The 19,621-nt window shown below is 35.7% G+C and overlaps 1 protein-coding gene across 1 annotated transcript; it reads left to right on the top strand.

Annotated features, from left to right (window-relative positions):
• The first annotated feature begins 777 nt into the window (after positions 1–777).
• On the top strand, positions 778–19,404 carry epsti1 (epithelial stromal interaction 1). The gene is made up of 10 exons (XM_087804570.1): positions 778–988; positions 1,657–1,715; positions 1,776–1,859; positions 1,938–2,011; positions 2,126–2,209; positions 6,068–6,141; positions 11,890–11,974; positions 15,688–15,737; positions 16,136–16,200; positions 18,499–19,404. The coding sequence occupies exons 1-10, from the start codon at positions 855–857 to the stop codon at positions 18,639–18,641; spliced, it is 852 nt and encodes a 283-aa protein (XP_087660696.1). The 5' UTR covers positions 778–854; the 3' UTR covers positions 18,642–19,404.
• The last annotated feature ends 217 nt before the right edge of the window (positions 19,405–19,621 follow it).

Below are 19,621 nucleotides of genomic sequence, written 5' to 3'. Positions count from 1 at the left end.
ATATGTGTTATGACGGTTGTAAATAACATAACTTTAACTTGTTTTTTGTACCGTAACTCACCCCCACCTCCACCCATCACAACCAGCACGGTATGTAGCATGTTCACACCATCCCCAAGAACTTTTAAAGTGAAAATAAAAATCACACAAAACACTTCAAGTCATGGTATACAAGTCATTTAACTAGTTTTAAGTTTATGTGTCAACACAAGTTATTTTAATACAAAAATATTACGGTACTTTAAACTACCCAGAGCTGCTTTAATTATTGCATTAAGTCTATATGTACTTCCTTCTTTTCTTTGTTCAAGACTTTCTTTTCTTTTTTTCTTTGCCTTTTTGGTGAATATTTATTTACCCTCGAAATGATTTGAGTGAATATTGAGATGATAATAAGAAAACAAATAGTTTTACTTCAGTATTTTCCTGTTTTTTAATTAAATTTTTATGAATACTTGATTTTGATTCATAGGTTTATTATATGTTGTTTTTTTCATGCTTTCAAATACTTTTTTCAATCATATTTTGACTCTTGGCTCCTGTCGGCTCCTCACAACGATTTCATAACGTTGCCCCTGAGAAAATATAATTTGCTCTAGAATCTATTATTTTCTCACTTTGAAGCTCCAAATTGGAATGGAGGTAAGATTATAGCAACTATAAATGATTTAACATTTCTTTGTAATTCTGTTGTGACTTTAAAAACATTTTTTTATTTTTTTTATCGCTCGTCCTTTATTACTTCCTCCAGCAGAGGGCGCTAACACCGGCAAGTGAATCGCTTTACAGATCAGAAGCCTGTTCGGATCGTTTGTGTTCGCATCACTTCATAAGCTTCTTTCTTCTGCCTCGACATGGATCCTTATGACACCGAGGGAGGTCAAGGAAATGTTCGGCCTCAAAACCCAAACCTTTCCGCCGGACCTGAGAACAATCCACAGAATTCTGGAAACTCAAACATGCCGGTGACGGACAGACAAGCGACATAGTAAGTGTTTAAAATGTATTTTATATATTAAAATATTAAAATATAATAACCTCCAGCCAAGCTGAGTTAATGTCAATCCTTAAACATGTGTTTATATTTATATTCTATAACAATAAATGAAAAATGGAAATCAAAAGTTTCGCTTTCGTTTTCGACAAACTGGAAAACGAAATGTTGCCTTTACTGTCAGTCGGAAATGACGTCATTATGGAGTACAGTCATGTTTTTATACCCAAAGGTCGTTTATTTGTTTGAAGTGTGAATACGTGGTGAAATAAAACGTCTACGCATTGTTATATTTTTGTGTGTAGTTTGTTGTGTTGAGTTCAACAATTTAGTTTGACAGTCTTTCTGAGATGGTAGTTTGAGTCTTTATTATTATTTGTTAAAGATTTGTTTCAGTCTTTTTCGACCTGTGAGTGTGTATTGTTGTATTAAATATATATAAAAGTGTGTGTTTTGATCTATGATTTTGAGTTCCTTGTGTGTGTGACGGTGCTTGCTGTTGTGTATTGTTACAACATGAAAGTATCTGTGTGCTTTGTGTGCTTGTTGGTGGGATTGTGTACATTGTTGATATCATATGTTAGTTTAAAATGTGTGTTATTGACTTTGTGTTTTCTAATGCGTGTTAATAATGGATGAATATACCTTTGTTACCTCCTCAGTGGAGCTGGATTCACCATGATTCCTCCGAACGTCTCGCGCCGGAACCAGATCACCAGCAGTGAGTCGAGGAGTCACTGTTGACATGTCGCTCCACAGTCTGATTCTTCTTCACCTGCAGTGGCTCAGAGAGAAGAGCAGGACCTTCAGCGCTACAGAGACGAACACAGAGTGACATCAGTGCAGCTTCCTCCGGAGAAACTGGGTAAACAAACCGGCCGATGAGGGAACAAATCGGAGACTTTCAGCAGTTTTGATGTTTGTCTCTCTTACCTGCACCAAGGTGGTCACGTGACCTTAGGTGAAGCTCGACAGAAGCAATCTGAAGAGTCCAGAAGTGCCAGACTGCAGAAGAAGGTGAATACAAACATGTCGATTTAGTGAAAGTAGGTGTTGTAGTTTTGATGTTATCGACGGGTAACATCATAACGTGGTGGCGAACACTGACCTGATGCAACATTGTGTTTGAAGCTGAAGAAGGAGGAGATGGACAGACGGAAGAGAGAAGAGGAGAACAAGAAGTTTGACGCCATGAAAGCGGAGCAGAGAGCAAAGGTCATTCAATCATCAACATAACATAACTATCATAACAATCTTCAAAATCAATATAACATCATTACTATTTAACAATCTTCAATCATCAACATTACATCATAACTATTTTATAATCTTAATCATCCCTATAACATCATAACTATTTAACAATCTTAATCATCATTATAACATCATAACTATTTAACAATCTTAATAATCAATATAACATCATAACTATTTAACAATCTTCATCATCAATATAACATCATAACTATTATAACATTCTTAATTAATCAATATAACATCATAATTATCATAACAATCTCAATCATTAATATAACATCATATCTATTATAATATTCTTAATTATCCATATAACATCATAACTATCATAACAATCTCAATCATTAACATAACATCATATCTATTATAACATTCTTAATTATCCATATAACATCATAACTATCATAACAATCTCAATCATTAATAGAACATCAAAACGATCATAACAATATTCATCATCAACATAACATTATAACTATCGTAACAATCTTAATCATCAATATAACAATCATCATAACTATCATAACAGTCTTAATCATCAATATAACTGTCACCTTAACTGTTATAATAATCTTCATCATCAATATTACAATCATTATTATAACAATTATCAACATTAAAACAATTAAAAACAATAACTATCACTATAAAGATCATCATATTCACTATTATAACAGTCATCGTCAAATCAATCAATCAATCACCATCAGAACTATTATCATCATCATCGTCATTACAATGATTATCTTTATCATCATCATAACTGTAACTGTAACATCTTCATAACAATCATCATCACTAATATAACCATCATCATAACTGTCATTACGATAATAATCACAAATATAACAATCATCATAACTATTATTACGATAATAATCACTAATATAACAATCATCATAACAATCATCATCACTTAAATAACAATCATCATAACTATCATCACTAATATAACAATCACCATAACTATCATGACTATCATTATCACTAATATAACCATCATCATAACTATCATAACTATCATTATCACTAATATAACAATCATCATAACTATCATAACTATCATTATCACTAATATAACAATCATCATAACTATTATTACGATAATAATCACTAATATAACAATCATCATAACTATCATTATCACTAATATAACAATCATCATAACTATCATAACTATCATTATCACTAATAAAACAATCATCATAACTATCATAACTATCATTATCACTAATATAACAATCATCATAACTATCACCATCATCATCAACAATATAACAATCATTATTATAACAATGATCATCTTCATCATCATTATAACTAATATCATCATCATCTTCATCATTATAACAATCATCATAGTCATAAAGATCATAATCATTAAACCAATAATAATCATCATCATAACAATCACTATCTTCATAAAAATCATCAGCTTCATCATCGTCATCATATCTATCATCATCATCATCATCATAAAGATCATCATAATTAAATTTGTTTTGTTTTTTTATTCAAATAGTTAAATATTTCCATGTTTAAAAATAGAAAACACTCGAAATGCTATTATTTTAGTCTCCGGGAAATGAATATATTTAATTAACTCATGCAAAGTAGTTTTTCCCACAGTTATTTATAATAATTTTGATTTTTATTTAACAACAAATATTGTTAAATATTTAGAATTGTGTTTAATTCCTCATTATTCTGTCTCATGCACTACTGTCCTCAACCTCTAGATGTCAGAAGAGAAACATGATCCACGTACAGAACCTGTGACGTCGAGACGATTTTTTCTTTCATTGAATAGTTATTTTTAAAGAAGATATTCTACCAGACTATGAATGCAGTTAAAAAATATACATTTAATAATAAATAATTATTTATTATTTCCATATATATATATATATATATATATATATATATATATATATATATATATATATATTTTAACTTCTAATAATAGTGAACCTGCAGGACGTAAATTATTTAAATTGTCGTGAAATAATGGGAAAAAAAGTAACGTCGTGCAGCTTCATGCTGTGTTTTCTCTTCCTCGCACACGTTTGTGTCACAGAGCTGGAAACACTCGGTCAGCTCAGGACGCGCGGCTACAGTAGTTTGTTTATTTACTCTTATAAACACCAGATATGTTTTCCTCAACGTGCACCCGATGACATCTGAGTCACGTGACCCGGACCCTCACCTGACCCTCAGCACCGCAGCGGCTCACGCCCTTTAACCCCAACACACACCAGAAGGATAAACTCTGGGGAAATTTAAAGAAGGGCTATTAAGATTTTTATTTTTAGATGATGGTCAATGTGTTTTTTGGTTGTAAAGCAACACAAATACAAACACATACAACTTACACGCAAATAAGAAGGGATGAAAAGAGGTGACTAGTTCTTTAAAGAGAAAGTCGTGAAGATAAAACAATACACTTAAAAACATAACTTATTAAATTATATTTTTATTATTATAAGTTGAATTTATTTCTGCTCTAAATATAAAGTTACTGGATGTAGGTATTTCTTTTAACCGCTTTTATCCTTTTCATTTTTCCTTTTTTTAAACCAATTATTGGCTCTTAAAATTGATATAAAAAATATATTCTGTCCACAGTTCTAAATCCTTATTGTTTAAATAAAATAAATATACGATGAGTAAAAATACAAACAAATAACTATTCAACCATCCCACCATAATTGCAATTTCTATCCTGATGTGCAACATTTCATTTTTGTCTCGCCTGCAGTTAATACAAAACTCTGCAGCGAGAATTCTGACCCGCTCCAGTAGAAGAACTCACATTTCCCCGATCCTTAAAACGCTTCACTGGCTGCTGTTTGTTTTTAGTGTCTTGATCTTTTAAAGTATATATTTTAACTGTGTATTGTTTTTGATTGTTCAAGCACTTTGTGACCCTGGTCTAGAAAGTTGCTTTACAAATAACTATTACTTACTTACTTACTTACTATTTCATTTGTCCCTAATATGTAGATTTATTAAAAGTAGTTTTTTTGTTATTGGCCGGTAACTTCATCATGTGTTGGAAAACTTGACTTGAATGCAACATTTTGTTTAAGCTAAAGAAGGAAGAGATGGACAGATGGAAGAGAGAAGAGAAAAGAGAAACGTTTTTTTTTTACACATATATAATGAATAAAAAGAAAAGAAAACAAAATACATTCAGTTTAATTAAATAATTTCCATGATCCATAATAACTTTTTTTTTAAGTTTTCAACTCATATTAATGTTGTTTTTTTGTCCTTTTATTTCGGCGTGACCACCATCTCCCTCAGAACCTTTAATCTCAAGCATTATATTTGATACTTCTGGTCACATGATTATTCCTTCTATGACATGAACCACAGAAGACCTTGACCCTATTTTAATGAACACACTGATTCGATTTTAAATAAAGATAATAAAAACATTATGAATCTGAAAAAAAACTGCATTATTTGCAAAATATGCTAAATATATGTTAAAAATGGAAAAAAAAAACAACAATAGAGATTTAAAACCCACCATCAAGTCTCAACAGGACTGAGCATCAATGAAAGATAATCCAGGATCATTTAAAAATAAACATTATTTCCATATTAAATGTATAAAAAACAAACAAGGTAATAGTATTACGGTGACAGACGACTCATCGGAAAGAACAAGTAACATGAATTCTCCTATAAGGTCATAATGGCTGATGGCCACGGTGGCTGCTTGTGTAAACGTTGGACTGATTACATCAACAAATATGAGTATATGTAGCTGAATATCTGGAATGATGTGTATGTTATGGTACATTGCAGGCCGAGAGACTAAACAAGAGGATCGGAGACGAGGAGCAGAGGAGGAGGCGGGAGCTGAGCCAGGATCATCTCAGGTCAGTGTCGGATCACTCCTGGCAGGTCTCGGTGTTCCCTCGGTCGACACAACACGTCCTCAAACAACGCCTTGGTGTTGCTGCGGGGTTGACAAGGTCTTAAGTGTTGAAGTGCAGCTAGAAACTAATCTAAATAACTACTTATTTACACATGTTTTCCTGACTTCCTTACATTTACCTGCGTGTAATTCCATAGTTTTGAAAGTGGCAGGAGTGGTTCGGAATTAGCTCGCACAGCAGTGGGGGGTGAAGAAGACAAAGTGGCTAATCCTTCAAAAAAAGCTGGATCCTGATGGTATTCTAGAAGTCAAAACCAGTGGAAGCCAGTGCATGATGTCTAGAGATGTAGCGTTGCTGGTTATAACTTCCTATGTTAGTATTAGGGATATAATGACTTCATGGCCTTTGAGAATGAGTAGAAAGTAGAAAATAGAGTATAAAGATGCACCAAAAATTCAGGAATTAGTTGCACATCTTGTCGTACATTTAAAGCAACAATAAGTAACATTTTTTACATTAATAGTTTCTCATACTTTCTGTTACGATTGGTTTAATATATTTTAACGATACTCTTCACTAAATTACTTTGATTAGTCTGTGATTATCACGTGATCAGCTTCTTTACATTAATGGGTTGAAGACAGTGTTTTCTTTTTGACTTCTTAAAGTTTTCTGAAGGATAAAACTGACACAAGATCCTTTATTTCTTCTGTTATATCAAATACACATGTACTTAAAAGGAAAAAACTAAGAATTTGCGACATTGCACTTACACTTTCCAGCCGCTAGTGGGAGCCAGAAACATTGTTTTAGAACAAAGTATGGGGTCTTTAACGCTTCAGTTCGCTAGTAAAACTATACATTTATCAGCATGATCCAATCAACGTTGTATTTTCTATATTTGACAGTCATTTTTTATAAGATATCCTAAGGTTGTCGAAAAAAACATGAACAGATAATGAAGTGACTTATGTGAATCACCTAAAGTTCATGGTTTGGTCACAATGTGACTTACGGGGAACTCCTGGAATCCTGCCTCATATTTCTGGATACCTGAGCCTCGAGTCCTGATATGGACGCGGCCTCTAATCAAGTGAGGTTCTAAAAAGCAACAAATTGCCGTCTCTGTCCACAGTACACCTGTGGACCTGAAAATACTGCGAACGTCTGACCCCAGGTCGAGACAACTTTAAATCAAATCGCAATAACTCAATTTGATGAATGGGTCCAGGTCAAAAAATCAAGGGTCTCTGATCTTGACAATGACTTTTAAAGGGGAAAGATTTAACTGCACTTCTGATGTTTGGAATGTTGAGTGAAAACTACATTTCTGGTGCTTTATTTAAATAAAAAAAAATACAGACATGTTCGACATGTTCCTCCAGTACATTTAAGAGGTTCATTCACTCACCCTCACCATTTGTCAAACACACAATAAACACAACATAGACTCAAGGGAAACAAGGGGAACAAAAACTTAGTTGATGAGGTTTCATGAAACAGCTGATGAGGTATCATGATACAGTGTCTTCATTAAAGGTACTCACAGTTTAAAAATAATGCGAAGTTTCATTGATTTAGTTCGATCAGAGCCAATGGTTATAAAGCAGAGAGTGACATCTAGTGGCCTTTCAAAATGAAGACACTGTATCATGATGCATGTTTCATGAAGCCTCATCACTAGCACTTAGGAAGTTTGGAACAACAAGTAACAGATTAAATAATTAAATTAAATGACTGCCCAAATAGTCATGGATCCATGAGGTTTCATGATACAGTGTCGATAATTTGAAAAGCCACTAAAAGGAAATCTCAGCTTCATCACCTTTGGTCTATTAAGGAATTAAAACCTGACGCTGTATCATGATACCTCATTAGATGTTTCATGAAGCCTCATCAAATTTAAAAACTCTAAAAGGTCAAGACACATAAGACAAACACAGGAAACCCAGAAAATCAAGGAAAAACCTGCAAAAATAAAAAATCTCTTAAGATGTTTCTTGAAGGAGTCAGTAGATCATCAAACACAGAGGAAGATGGTTCCAAAGCTTAGGAGCAACAGTCTGGAAGGATTTCTCTCCTCTGGTCCTGAACCGTGTTCAGGAACCATCAGTAGATTCTGATCCACAGACCTCAGAGCCCGAGCTGGGGTGTAAGGCTGGATCAGATCACTGATGGAAGGTCTGACCATGAATAGTTCTGAAAGTAAGAACCAGAATTTTAAAATTGATCCTGAAAGAAACTGGAAGCCAGTGAAGAGTTTTAAGGAATTGTGGAAATGTGAGTTCTTCTACTGGAGCGGCTCAGAATTCTCGCTGCAGAGTTTTTGTATTAACTGCAGGCGAAGCATCTCCTTCTTGTTTAGAAAACATAACAAGATCAAAGCATTACATGCCATTAATGCATGAACAAGATTTCATGATACAGTGTCATTATTTTAAGATGTCAGTAGGTGGCGCTTTAGGTTTCATCAAAATAACTGTTTCATTGAATTAGTGTTTAGGAGGCAGAGATTATGGAGCAGTGTTCTATGAAAATGAAGATGCTATTACCCCCCGATTGTATCATCTATTTTATTATTAAATCTGTTCAATTCAATTGTACATGAATGTACCACGTCAGGGATATTTCCCAAAAATGGATGGGCCGATCCTGCATAACCCAATATTTCTTAAATAATAGTCGCTGCCTCTTCCCAAAACAACTGATTAGAGGCACCAGGGTTTCTCCACACGCCCTCTAGCAGCACATTCTCTCCTGGTGCCAGCTGCGTCCCAACGGGTTTTCCCACGAAAGCCTCTCCAGGTCCATGAGTCGGTGGTTGACGGTGGTATTTCCCAAATATGCCTCACATATCTTCTCATTTGAGTCCGGAGCGTCTGTCGTCTCACATATTTATAGTGTCCATTTTCAGAGCGTAATGCCGCAGTATTTACGGCGTTCTTGTAGTCGTGCGACACAAGTGCATCCAGTTTAATGCTCGGAGGGATTAGTGGTTTACACGGAGCGGAACATACAAATGCACTAATTGCAAATATGAAAAGAGGTCTTGTCTAGAGAGAAAGACAGTATTCCATGTTCTCAGTCGTCGTCACCGAATGATCTCTTCAAGATGGATCTTGTTTTGTGCGTTTGTATGTTTGCAGTTGTTGGACGCACACAGGACACACAAGTCTTTCTTTTTTGCTTGTAACCCGTAAGCATTACGATGCTCACAACTGTTTGATCCGGTATTTTTTTCAAATTACTCTGAAAGGAAAAAAATTCAAAAAAATAAATAGCTAAATAAAAATATCATGTTAATAAAGCACTGTGTGTTTCAGGTGAACATAGAGCTGGTGAAAATTTATAAAATAGATTTTTAAATGTTTAAAATATCGTTTTTGTTCTATTTTTAAATACAGGTTGTTGTTTTTTTTGTTACTGCGTTTTTATTATATTATTATTGCACATACATATACACTCAAAGCAACACACTAATCCATGTCGTTTCTGTTTAATACAAAATCTATTTTCTTTATTTACATTTGAATTTCTCTTCTCAAGTCATTATTTTATGAGTCAGAAATTCCATTTCAAACTTTTGTTTAATGTCATGTTTTAACATGTTTTTAAACAAAAAAAAATCCATCATAAAATTAATAATTTTTTTTACACTTAAGATCCTTTCAATATCGACTATTAAATATAAACAAAAATAAACTTTAACTCCTTTATTTAAAGGTCAACTTAAGTGAAACTGACTCACATGTTTCAAATGTTAAAGTCTACAAGATTCAGTGAGTCCCTCATCTTGACCATGTTATCACTTTATAAAGTTCTCCTCCCGTCTGAAATCTGGGCGAACGAGAGGTTGCGAGAGTGGAGTCCATTATGACGTAATAATGGCTTCACTCTTACTCCGGGCAGCTGTAATCACGCCCCGCTTTGTTTATACAATGAATCCCTTGGAGGTGGAGACTTCTGGTATTGATGACACGTGGTGACACACTTCGATGCTTGACCAATCACAGCAGAGTGGTTGTTCCCACACCTGTTCTTTTATTACCTTCAGGATGTTGAACTCTGACCTTCCACCGACCTTGAACCCCCTTCTTGTAGAGGCCACTTTATTGTTCTCCTCGGTTCCATCTTATTATTCTGGCTGCCAAAGCAAAGATCGTATTTGTGCACAAACATTAAAGTGCAGCGGCGGCTTCACTCCAAACCAAAAGTCAGAGTCGAGCCAGAGAGCAAGACAAGCCCCGCCCCCTCGAACCCCAGCGTTACGGCGCCCCGCGTGAGATCATGTCTCTTATATAAATGTAGAGTTTTGACGAAAACAACTTCCTAATCTTCACGGACGTGGACGACACCGAAGGCTTCACGGTCGCAGCAGTCGGTCTGAAGGAGCTCATTGTTCCTCAGGTTCACTTGTTGGTTCTTCATATCCTGTTTGTTTGCTTTGTCACGAGACCAGCGTCGTTTCCTCTCGTCTGCAGGCGGATCATTGTCTTCCTGACACTTGATATCTTGATATCTACACTTTCTTCAGTAGCACGACCAGCAAGTTACGATGACAAGTGATGACAACAATTCGCTTTTTACCTGAGTCGATCGTCATACCAGCAACAAAAGGGTGACGTTGAAAAAAAACATCGGATTGATGGAGAAACATGGATGAAATAGAGGAAATAAACAAGTGTTATCACTAGAGGTGTAAGAAAATATCGATACACTTAAATATTGCAATATCGACATCAAAGAGCACTGTTTAATTTTTTTAATTCTTTTTAATAAACAATTAATTTTTATTAGTATTTCTTCTCTTGCGAAATACAAATACAGATTGAATTCAGTAATTGTGTGTTTCAGTTTTCCTGCAATTCAGTTGTTTGAATGAAACCAATATACTGTTGTTCCTAGAATATCTCAATATATTCCAATATATCCATATATATCGTAGTATATTGTACGGTTGCCCTTGTATCGTGTAATGTAACACATTACACGATACACATCTTGCCCCACATCTTGCCCTCCCTTCTAATCTTACTGTGACATTTAATTATTATTATTATACATACATTTTAATATAGATATATATATCTATATATACTTAAAATACTTAAAAGAAAAGTCAACCATTTTAATAGTGGAAAGGAAATCAATTAAGGATATAAGTTATGAAAGCTTTATTGTATTTGCTTGGAAATGAAATAAACATATGACCACTGCTGCGCTAATGGCTACATTCAATAAGGAAATATTGGTGAGACTTGAAGTTCAACTGTGTTGATTTAAGTGACTCTTAAATAGATGTTGGACTCTATTGTATCATCAGTGTCTGTTTTTATTGAAATATTTACAGTAGAAAATTATCTTAAGCTCCCCCCACTGAAAACACTTTCTGGAGATACAATCTTGTTTACCATAACAGAACCCACTCTGCTGTTCTGCTGTGATTGGTCAAACATCAAGATTTGTCACCGCTCATCATCAATCCCGGATGTCTCCACCTCCAAGGGACTCGTTGTATAAACAAAGCAGGGCAAGATTACAGCTGGAGGAGAAGTGAAGCCATTATTATGTAATAACGGACTCTTGTAACCTCTCATTCGCCTAGAATTTTTAATAAAGTAATAAAAAACATGGTCATGATGAGGGACTTACTGCCTACTGACCTTTAAAGACCAACAAATCGTGACATTAAAGGAAAGAGAATCAGATTTGAGCTGACCTCACGAAAATTCATCCTTGTTTTACCAGGAAAACCGAAAGTTTTCTAGAACATCTGGAGAGTTCCAGTGCAAGTTCTCAGGCCTGCAGTCGTGCCAGCAAGGCTCCATCTGAGGTAAGAGATGTTGAAGAACCTCTCAGTGATGGTGCCAACCTTTAAAAAACATTTTCATTTCTTAACTTTATGTGACCGTGTTGATTATTTTTGGTGTTGATCTTAATGCGTATGGATCTGATTGTGTGTGTAGTCAATCTGGGTTTTGTCAATTTAAATTTGTGTGGCACGCCTTGTCCTCCAAAGTGAGTTCTTTTCGTTGTTATACATTTGTGCGAGGAACTCTGTGTGCGATTACTACATGTGTATTTTTAATTCTTCTGCCCGGGTTGTGTGTCCATCTGTTCCTAGTGTGTGTTTCATTTTTGTGTGTTCATCACTTTCACCTTCCGAAGAGTCAGGTTCGAGTTTTCCTCGTCAGGAAACTCTGAGTCACGCTTCGTCCGACAAGACTCCGGGTCTCGGAGTTCGTCCGACTCTGCGGTCGCCGCGGTCGTTCACACCAATAATCCCGATGTTTCCTCAGTAAACATGTGCCGTGTTTGCCTTATCCGAGGCTAATGGGGTTCAGGGCTGTAACCCCTGCTAGCAGGGAGAGGCCGAGACCCCGACCCCGAACGTCATGATCCGCCGGTCAGAGCCGGGCCACGCAGCGGTGCGGCTCATGAACGAGGAGGTGTAAATACAGCCGTCGCTGTCCAAGTGTCTCGCCACTCCCTGCTTTTTATTGCACCCCCTCCCGCCCCCCTGTCCCCCCACACATCCCTCAAACCCCCTCACCCTCGCTGCTGCATCCTCTCTCGGTTTTCCCTGAGAAGGATCGAGTGCAGCAGCACTGCAGAGTTCACGGTACTTCCCAGAGTTCACGCTGACCATGGAGAGACACAACAGGACTGCGAGGAATCTGCAGCAGACGGAGATAATGGAACACCCTCGTGAAAGCACCTGGACGCGAGCCAGACGCTCGCAAATCACAAAAATTTAGGTGACATTCGATCCGGCGTCGTGTAAATAAAGTTGCGCTGAGGTCGGTGCTCTGCCTCGTAAGAAGAAACGTTTCAGCCACTTTCCTTACAACTTACAACCGCGTCCCAATTAAATCACAAGGCTTACAGGGAAACCATTGAAAAAATATTAAAATTATATTTATATCAAATCTAAAATGTTTTAAAATGTATTTAAAAACAATATTTGAATCGTAAACAAATAAAAATATATATTTTTTAATTAAACAGCAGAATTGTAAAGAAACCAAAAAAAAGGTAGTTTAATAATTTCTCAACAATAGAAGAATGGGAGAAAAATCGAATAAACACAATAAAAGTAATATGTTTAAATAACTAATCACCAAACTCCAAATGAACTCATATAAATTGTATTAAATAAATCATTAAATAAATATCAACAGATATAAATTGTATTAAATAAATCATTAAATAAATATCAACAGATATAAATTGTATTAAATAAATCATTAAATAAATATCAACAGATATAAATTGTATTAAACAGTAGAATGTGTAGAAATACGATTAAAACTGATGAAACTAAAATATCAATGTTTAACCTTAAAAAGAAATCAACAAATAAATAATTACATAATAATTATAATATAGTTTTTAAATTGATCAAATATGTTTATGTTAATTAAATTGAGATTCATATATAAATATTTGTGTTGTGTCAAAGATCTTTTGTTTGACATATATCAATTTATTTTACATTATTCTATATATATAATAATACACAAATATTTATTAAATAGAATAATATTAATTACATTTTGAAGTTTGATATCTTCTAATGATGAGATAAATAAATCTGGACCGGTCACTTCCTTCCAAACGCGTTGCTCACTGGCTCCTCTGACACATGGTTCCAGGAAGGAAACACATTTTCTTCGCGCGATGACAGACGACAACCTAAAAACTGCTCACTCAGCGCCCTCAGTCCAGGCGGGACATGTTTTCCTTCGTCTGGTTTTACACGAACACGCTTTTCTTCATCTTTTTTTTCCTCACGGGATAAATCTGTCAGCTGTGTGTTTTTGGGAGGTAGAACAAGGAAAATCTCTTAGTTGGTCTTTAATTCTACTAAACTTTTTTATATTATTCATACCTCCCAGAATGATATAATAATCTTTACGCTAACTTTCTCAACTGTCCAAATTACTAGAGATGCAAGGATGAGCTCCCGTCCTGTAGGGGGAGCTGGAGAGATGAACACCTCACACTCTCATGAATCAACTGTTACTGTCTTTCATTCACGCCGTGTCACAGATCAGTGGACTGACTCTCTCCTCGTCTGGTTTCACATCGCGTCGTCCCGCCTCGTTTCTTCTTCTTCTCTAGTCCCAGATGAGAGGATGAAAGCTCGTGCGGCCGAAGAGAAACAGCTTCATGTGGTTTTCGACAGGATGTTGTTCCTCTGATTCCAATGCTCGGTTTATTGTGTGTCAGTTGATTTTCTAATGAAGAAGTCAATGTTTCTGCAGCAAGAAAGAAAATGCATCAAAGTTATTAACATTTACTGATTGATTTTAGAAAGTTTCACACTAAAATGAATAAAGCACCCTATATATTTCACAAAGAAAAGAAGTGATACACTTATACTCAAGTACATTTCATTTATATTTTTCTTTTATTTTCCATGCTGATTATTTCCAAATTGCAAATTCTTTCTGGTTTTAGTACTATTTATTTTTGGTTTTCCATGCTAGTTATTTCCAGTTTTACATGTTAATTCATTCTGGTTTTAATTCTATTTATTTTTGGTTTTCCATCCTAATTGTTTTCAGTGTTTTGCAATAATTCTTCTTGGTTTTAATACATTTTTTTTGGTTTTCCATGCTAGTTATTTCCAGTTTTAAATGTTAATTCATTCTGGTTTTAATTCTATTTATTTTTGGTTTTTCCATGCTAATTATTTCCCTTTTTTCATGTTAATTCTTTCTGGTTTTAATACTAATTATTTTTGTTTTCCATGCTAATTATTTTTCAGAATTTCGTAAAATGTATTTTAATAATTTTGTGTAATGCATCTTTTTTGGTGCAAATTATCTTTACGCTTGAGGTGAACATTTCTTTATGTACAGCATGAATTATTGACATGACTCAATATCTTGCAAGGACGACGATAAATAATAGAATAGAATTCATTCCATTTCACAAATTATATTCATGTAATATATATATTATGAAAGAAACTGAAGGCAAAAACAAATATTAAAATGGATGATAGCAAATCATCATAAAATAATTACACTTTATTGAATTGAATATAAAAAAAATGACCTTCAAAAGCTTTTAAGTTCAGAGGAAAGAGATAGCTTTTTTTGTTAGCTGATGCTAGCTTGTCTTTTAACCTTCCTTTTTCTGGATGGTTTATTGAACCAAAGTGTTTTTTCAAGTTTTTTCTTCAACTTAAATCAAATATTAGCAAATAAATTAGTTTTAAACGGAAATAAAAACGTCTTCAGCAAACAAGCAGTAGCTAGCACTGCTTAGCATTAGCTAATAAAGATAGCGTTAGCTCTGAATGGATTTTAGCCTTTACATATCTGGACTTAACTCCAATCATGAAGCTTAAAATAATTTTCTCTTTTGATCAGTTGGAATCTGAGTATGTTCTTCATTTGAATCTGCTCACAAATATTGAACATATCATGCTACAAAAAAAATCCTTTATGTCTCTTGACACGATATTTTGAAGCTTTGCAGTTTTGTCTCGTGTTTTTCAGAATTTAATCAGACGTTCACATGTTTGTGTTTCAGATCAATACGTTGACCAAGAGCCTGAAAGACGTTCAGTTTGATCACAGAAGGTTTGTATCAAAAAACTACACGAATATTTAACATAAAATGATCAAGAAGGATTTTTATTTTAAACTCATGTGTACTTCACGAAGCTAGACTCAAACGACACATTTATTGAATCACGAGAGATTTGCATATTCCAGAGGTTGTGACACAAACACTTTTTTCCCCTCTCGCCTGGAATGTGAGGCTCATAAATCAAGTTTCTTCTTGTCGTCCTCGAGGTCTGCTGGAGTGCGTGAGGGCGTGTGAGTGGCAGGCGTCGTCCGTGAATAACAGTTATTTATCAGCTTGTCCGAGGATCAAACGCAGCGATGACGGCCGAACCCTGCAGCGAACAGTGACAGTGCTGATGTGACTGATGTTTGTAACAAGAGCAATCGTTGTGTTTTTTGTCGTTTCTCAGAGTCAACTCGGAGTTTCTGGACAGGCTCGAGGGCTCAGGTGTGGAACCCCAGATTGAGGATGAAGGTGAGGAGGAATTATCTTTAGGAAAAAATGTGTGTGAGTAATTGATGCCTTTAAATCACGTTTTTTTTAAACTAAAACAATTCCGTCATAAGAATATAGATGGATGGATGGATGGATGGATGGATGGATGGATGAAAGGACTGATGAATGCCTGGATGTAAGATTGATGGAAGGACGGACGGATGGATGGATGGATGGATGGATGGATGGATGGATGGATGGATGGATGGATGGATGGATGGATGGATGGATGGATGGATGGATGGATGGATGGATGGATGGATGGATGGATGGATGGATGGATGGATGGATGGATGGATGGATGGATGGATGGATGGATGGATGGATGGATGGATGGATGGATGGATGAAAGGACGGATGAATGCCTGGATGTAAGATTGATGGAAGGACGGACGGATGGACGGACGGACGGACGGACGGACGGACGGACGGACGGACGGACGGACGGACGGACGGATGGATGGATGGATGGATGGATGGATGGATGGATGGATGGATGGATGGATGGATTTGAATGAACTCTCTTTGAATGAAAATTTTGCTAACTGGACGAGCCTCGGATGCTTATATTCTGAAAATGTTCTGTCACTACCACAAGCAACTCTTCTTCGCCTACTGTTTGTTTTGCCTACATTTGGTAGCGCCGCCACCTGTTTGTTGCCTGTATGCGGTCATTTCTACAAATTATATTTTGAATATTAAAGAAGTATTAAAGTATATGGAACATATTTTTGCATCGCTATATATTTTCGGGTAATATTTTAATCATTGTCACGTAAAATCATTTTCAGTTGATACCCTACAATCTTGCATCTGTTATAGTTTTTTTTTTTAAAACAATGTAAGCAATGTAAAAAGAAAGACTTATATTATTTATTTTGAAGAACATATTAATATATTTCAAATAATAAAAATGGAGAAAAGTTTATTTTAAACAATATCTTTTTTCTTTTAATTTACTTGTTTTTTTAAGTACATATTACTATATTTTAACCACAAAAATATTTTTTAAATATCTATTACAAACAATGTTATTTATTTTTATGTATTTTTTGTTTGGATTGTAGTTTGAACTACATGTGTTTAAAGTACATATTATTATATTAATATAGTTATTTATACAGTTTAAAAAAAAACTCATCTACGACCCTCAACATTTAGCTTTCTAGCATTGATGTGGACTTGCTAAGCTAGCTAAGTAAGGCAGCTAATGCTAGCATTGGTATGGACTTGCTAAGCTAGCTAAGTAAGGCAGCTAATTCTAGCATTGATATGGACTTGCTAAGCTAGCTAAGTAAGGCAGCTAATGCTAGCATTGGTATGGACTTGCTAAGCTAGCTAAGTAAGGCAGCTAATTCTAGCATTGATATGGACTTGCTAAGCTAGCTAAGTAAGGCAGCTAATGCTAGCATCGGTATGGACTTGCTAAACTAGTTAAGGAAGGCAGCTAATTCTAGCATTTAAATGGACTTGCTAAGCTAGCTAAGTAAGGGAGCTGAAGCTAGAATTTATATGGACTTGCTAAGCTAGCTAAGGAAGGCAGCTAATTCTAGCATTGATACGGACTTGCTAAGTTAGCTAAGGAAGGCAGCTAATTCTAGCATTGATATGGGCTTGCTAAGCTAGCTAAGTAAGGCAGCTAAAGCTAGCATTTATATGGATTTGCTAAGCTAGCTAAGTAAGGCAGCTGGTGCTAGCATGTATATTGACTTGCTAAGCTAGCTAAGTGAGGCAGCTAATGCTAGCATTTATATGGCTCTTTGATTTTGGCAAAATATAAAAATAAAAAACATCAGCATGAAAAAGTTGGCCTTTAAAGATGCGTTCAGGTACTTCCTATTTAACACCACCAGCTTAAATACAACCTCATGAAGTTAGCGTTCCCGACAAAAACCCTGTGAGCCTTGAGATATATTTTGTAGATCCAAGAAAACAAAACAATTATAATCAACGATGGGTCCCTGAGAAAATAAAACCCCCTCAAAGCATCAAGTCATGTCTCCATTTTTTTTCCAATAAAAAAATATTTGGGAATAAATAAAAACGGACCCAGAAGCTCCAGAGTGAACGCCTCGCCATCTTCTGTGGAACATCACACGAGGAAAGATTCAACTGGACAGGTTTCCTTGGACGACGCTCAGAAGGAAAACAACACACGCGATGGTTGGAGCTCAGATGTCAGGGAAATCAAAGAACCATGTTTTGAGAAACAAAGGCTCGTGGGAACAATCACGCATGACTTTGGCTCTGGCTTTTGTTTCCCTCCGTGTTTTCCAGACGAAGAAGTCGAGCGCGATCCGTCCCTGGTGAAGCTGATGAGGAGCTTCCCCGAGTGCAGCCCAGGCTTCCTGGAGGACATCCTGGACCAGTGCGATGGTGATCTTCAGCGGGCGTTTCGACTTCTCGATCGCTCCGCCTGATCGTTCCGGTCGAGCTCGAGGGCTTTGAGACGGACGCGAACACGAGTCCGTAAATATCTACAAATCCCATCTTTGTTTACGAGAAAGAAGATGGTGGTGGTGGGTCTGTCGGCCCGAGTGACTCAGGTTTTCTCTCCTGAATCCAGAGTTTTGCTGTTGTGACTCATGATCAGGGTTGTGCATTAAAGGTGTGCGACGATGTTTGTGTCTTCACTGATCCGTCGCATCTCAAGATTATCACGTTTGACAAACATTTAATAGCATAGTTCAGACACAAACAAAATGTCCGCCAAAAAACAGAGAGCTTTATAAGTTAGCTTAGCTTCTGTTAGCATGCCGTGATTTGAGCATCAGAGGCTTTATTGTTATGTTTTTACTTTTCTTTGATCTGTGGATTGTGATGTTGTTTTTTGGTGGTTGTGCTTACACTTCTACTGTGTGTGTTTTTGTTGTTGTGGTCTTATATTTGAGTTTTTTAATTTATGATTTCGCTGTGAATCAATTGTATCGACTGATCCGCTCACATTTTCAATCTCTGTTCCATTTTGTTTTTTGACTAGTTTTTTTTCTTCTCAATTTACAACTCCATGGCTTCTATTCCTATTGAAAAAAAAATCCACTATTAAACTAACTATTAAATTCAAGTGTGAATCACATAATGCATTTTCGATGTCGATGTAAATTTAACTTATATAACTTTTAAGTCATTTTAACACTGACAGTTTTAATAAATGTTCCCTTACCCGTAACACGATCAAGAAAATGTTTGTTTGTTTGTAACTCAACGAAGGAAATTATAAACAGACTGCCTTACTTAGCTATCTTAGCCAGTACACATCAATGCTAGCATTAGTTACCTTACTTAGCTAGCTTAGCAAGTCCATATCAATGCTAGCATTAGCTGCCTTACTTAGCTAGCTTAGCAAGTTCATATCAATGCTAGCATTAGTTGCCTTACTTCACTAGCTTAGCAAGTCCAT

The sequence above is a fragment of the Callionymus lyra genome, chromosome 12, assembly GCF_982586985.1.
Source record: "Callionymus lyra chromosome 12, fCalLyr1.hap1.1, whole genome shotgun sequence".
NCBI lineage: Eukaryota > Metazoa > Chordata > Actinopteri > Syngnathiformes > Callionymidae > Callionymus > Callionymus lyra.
This window is presented reverse-complemented; position numbering and strand designations above follow the sequence as displayed.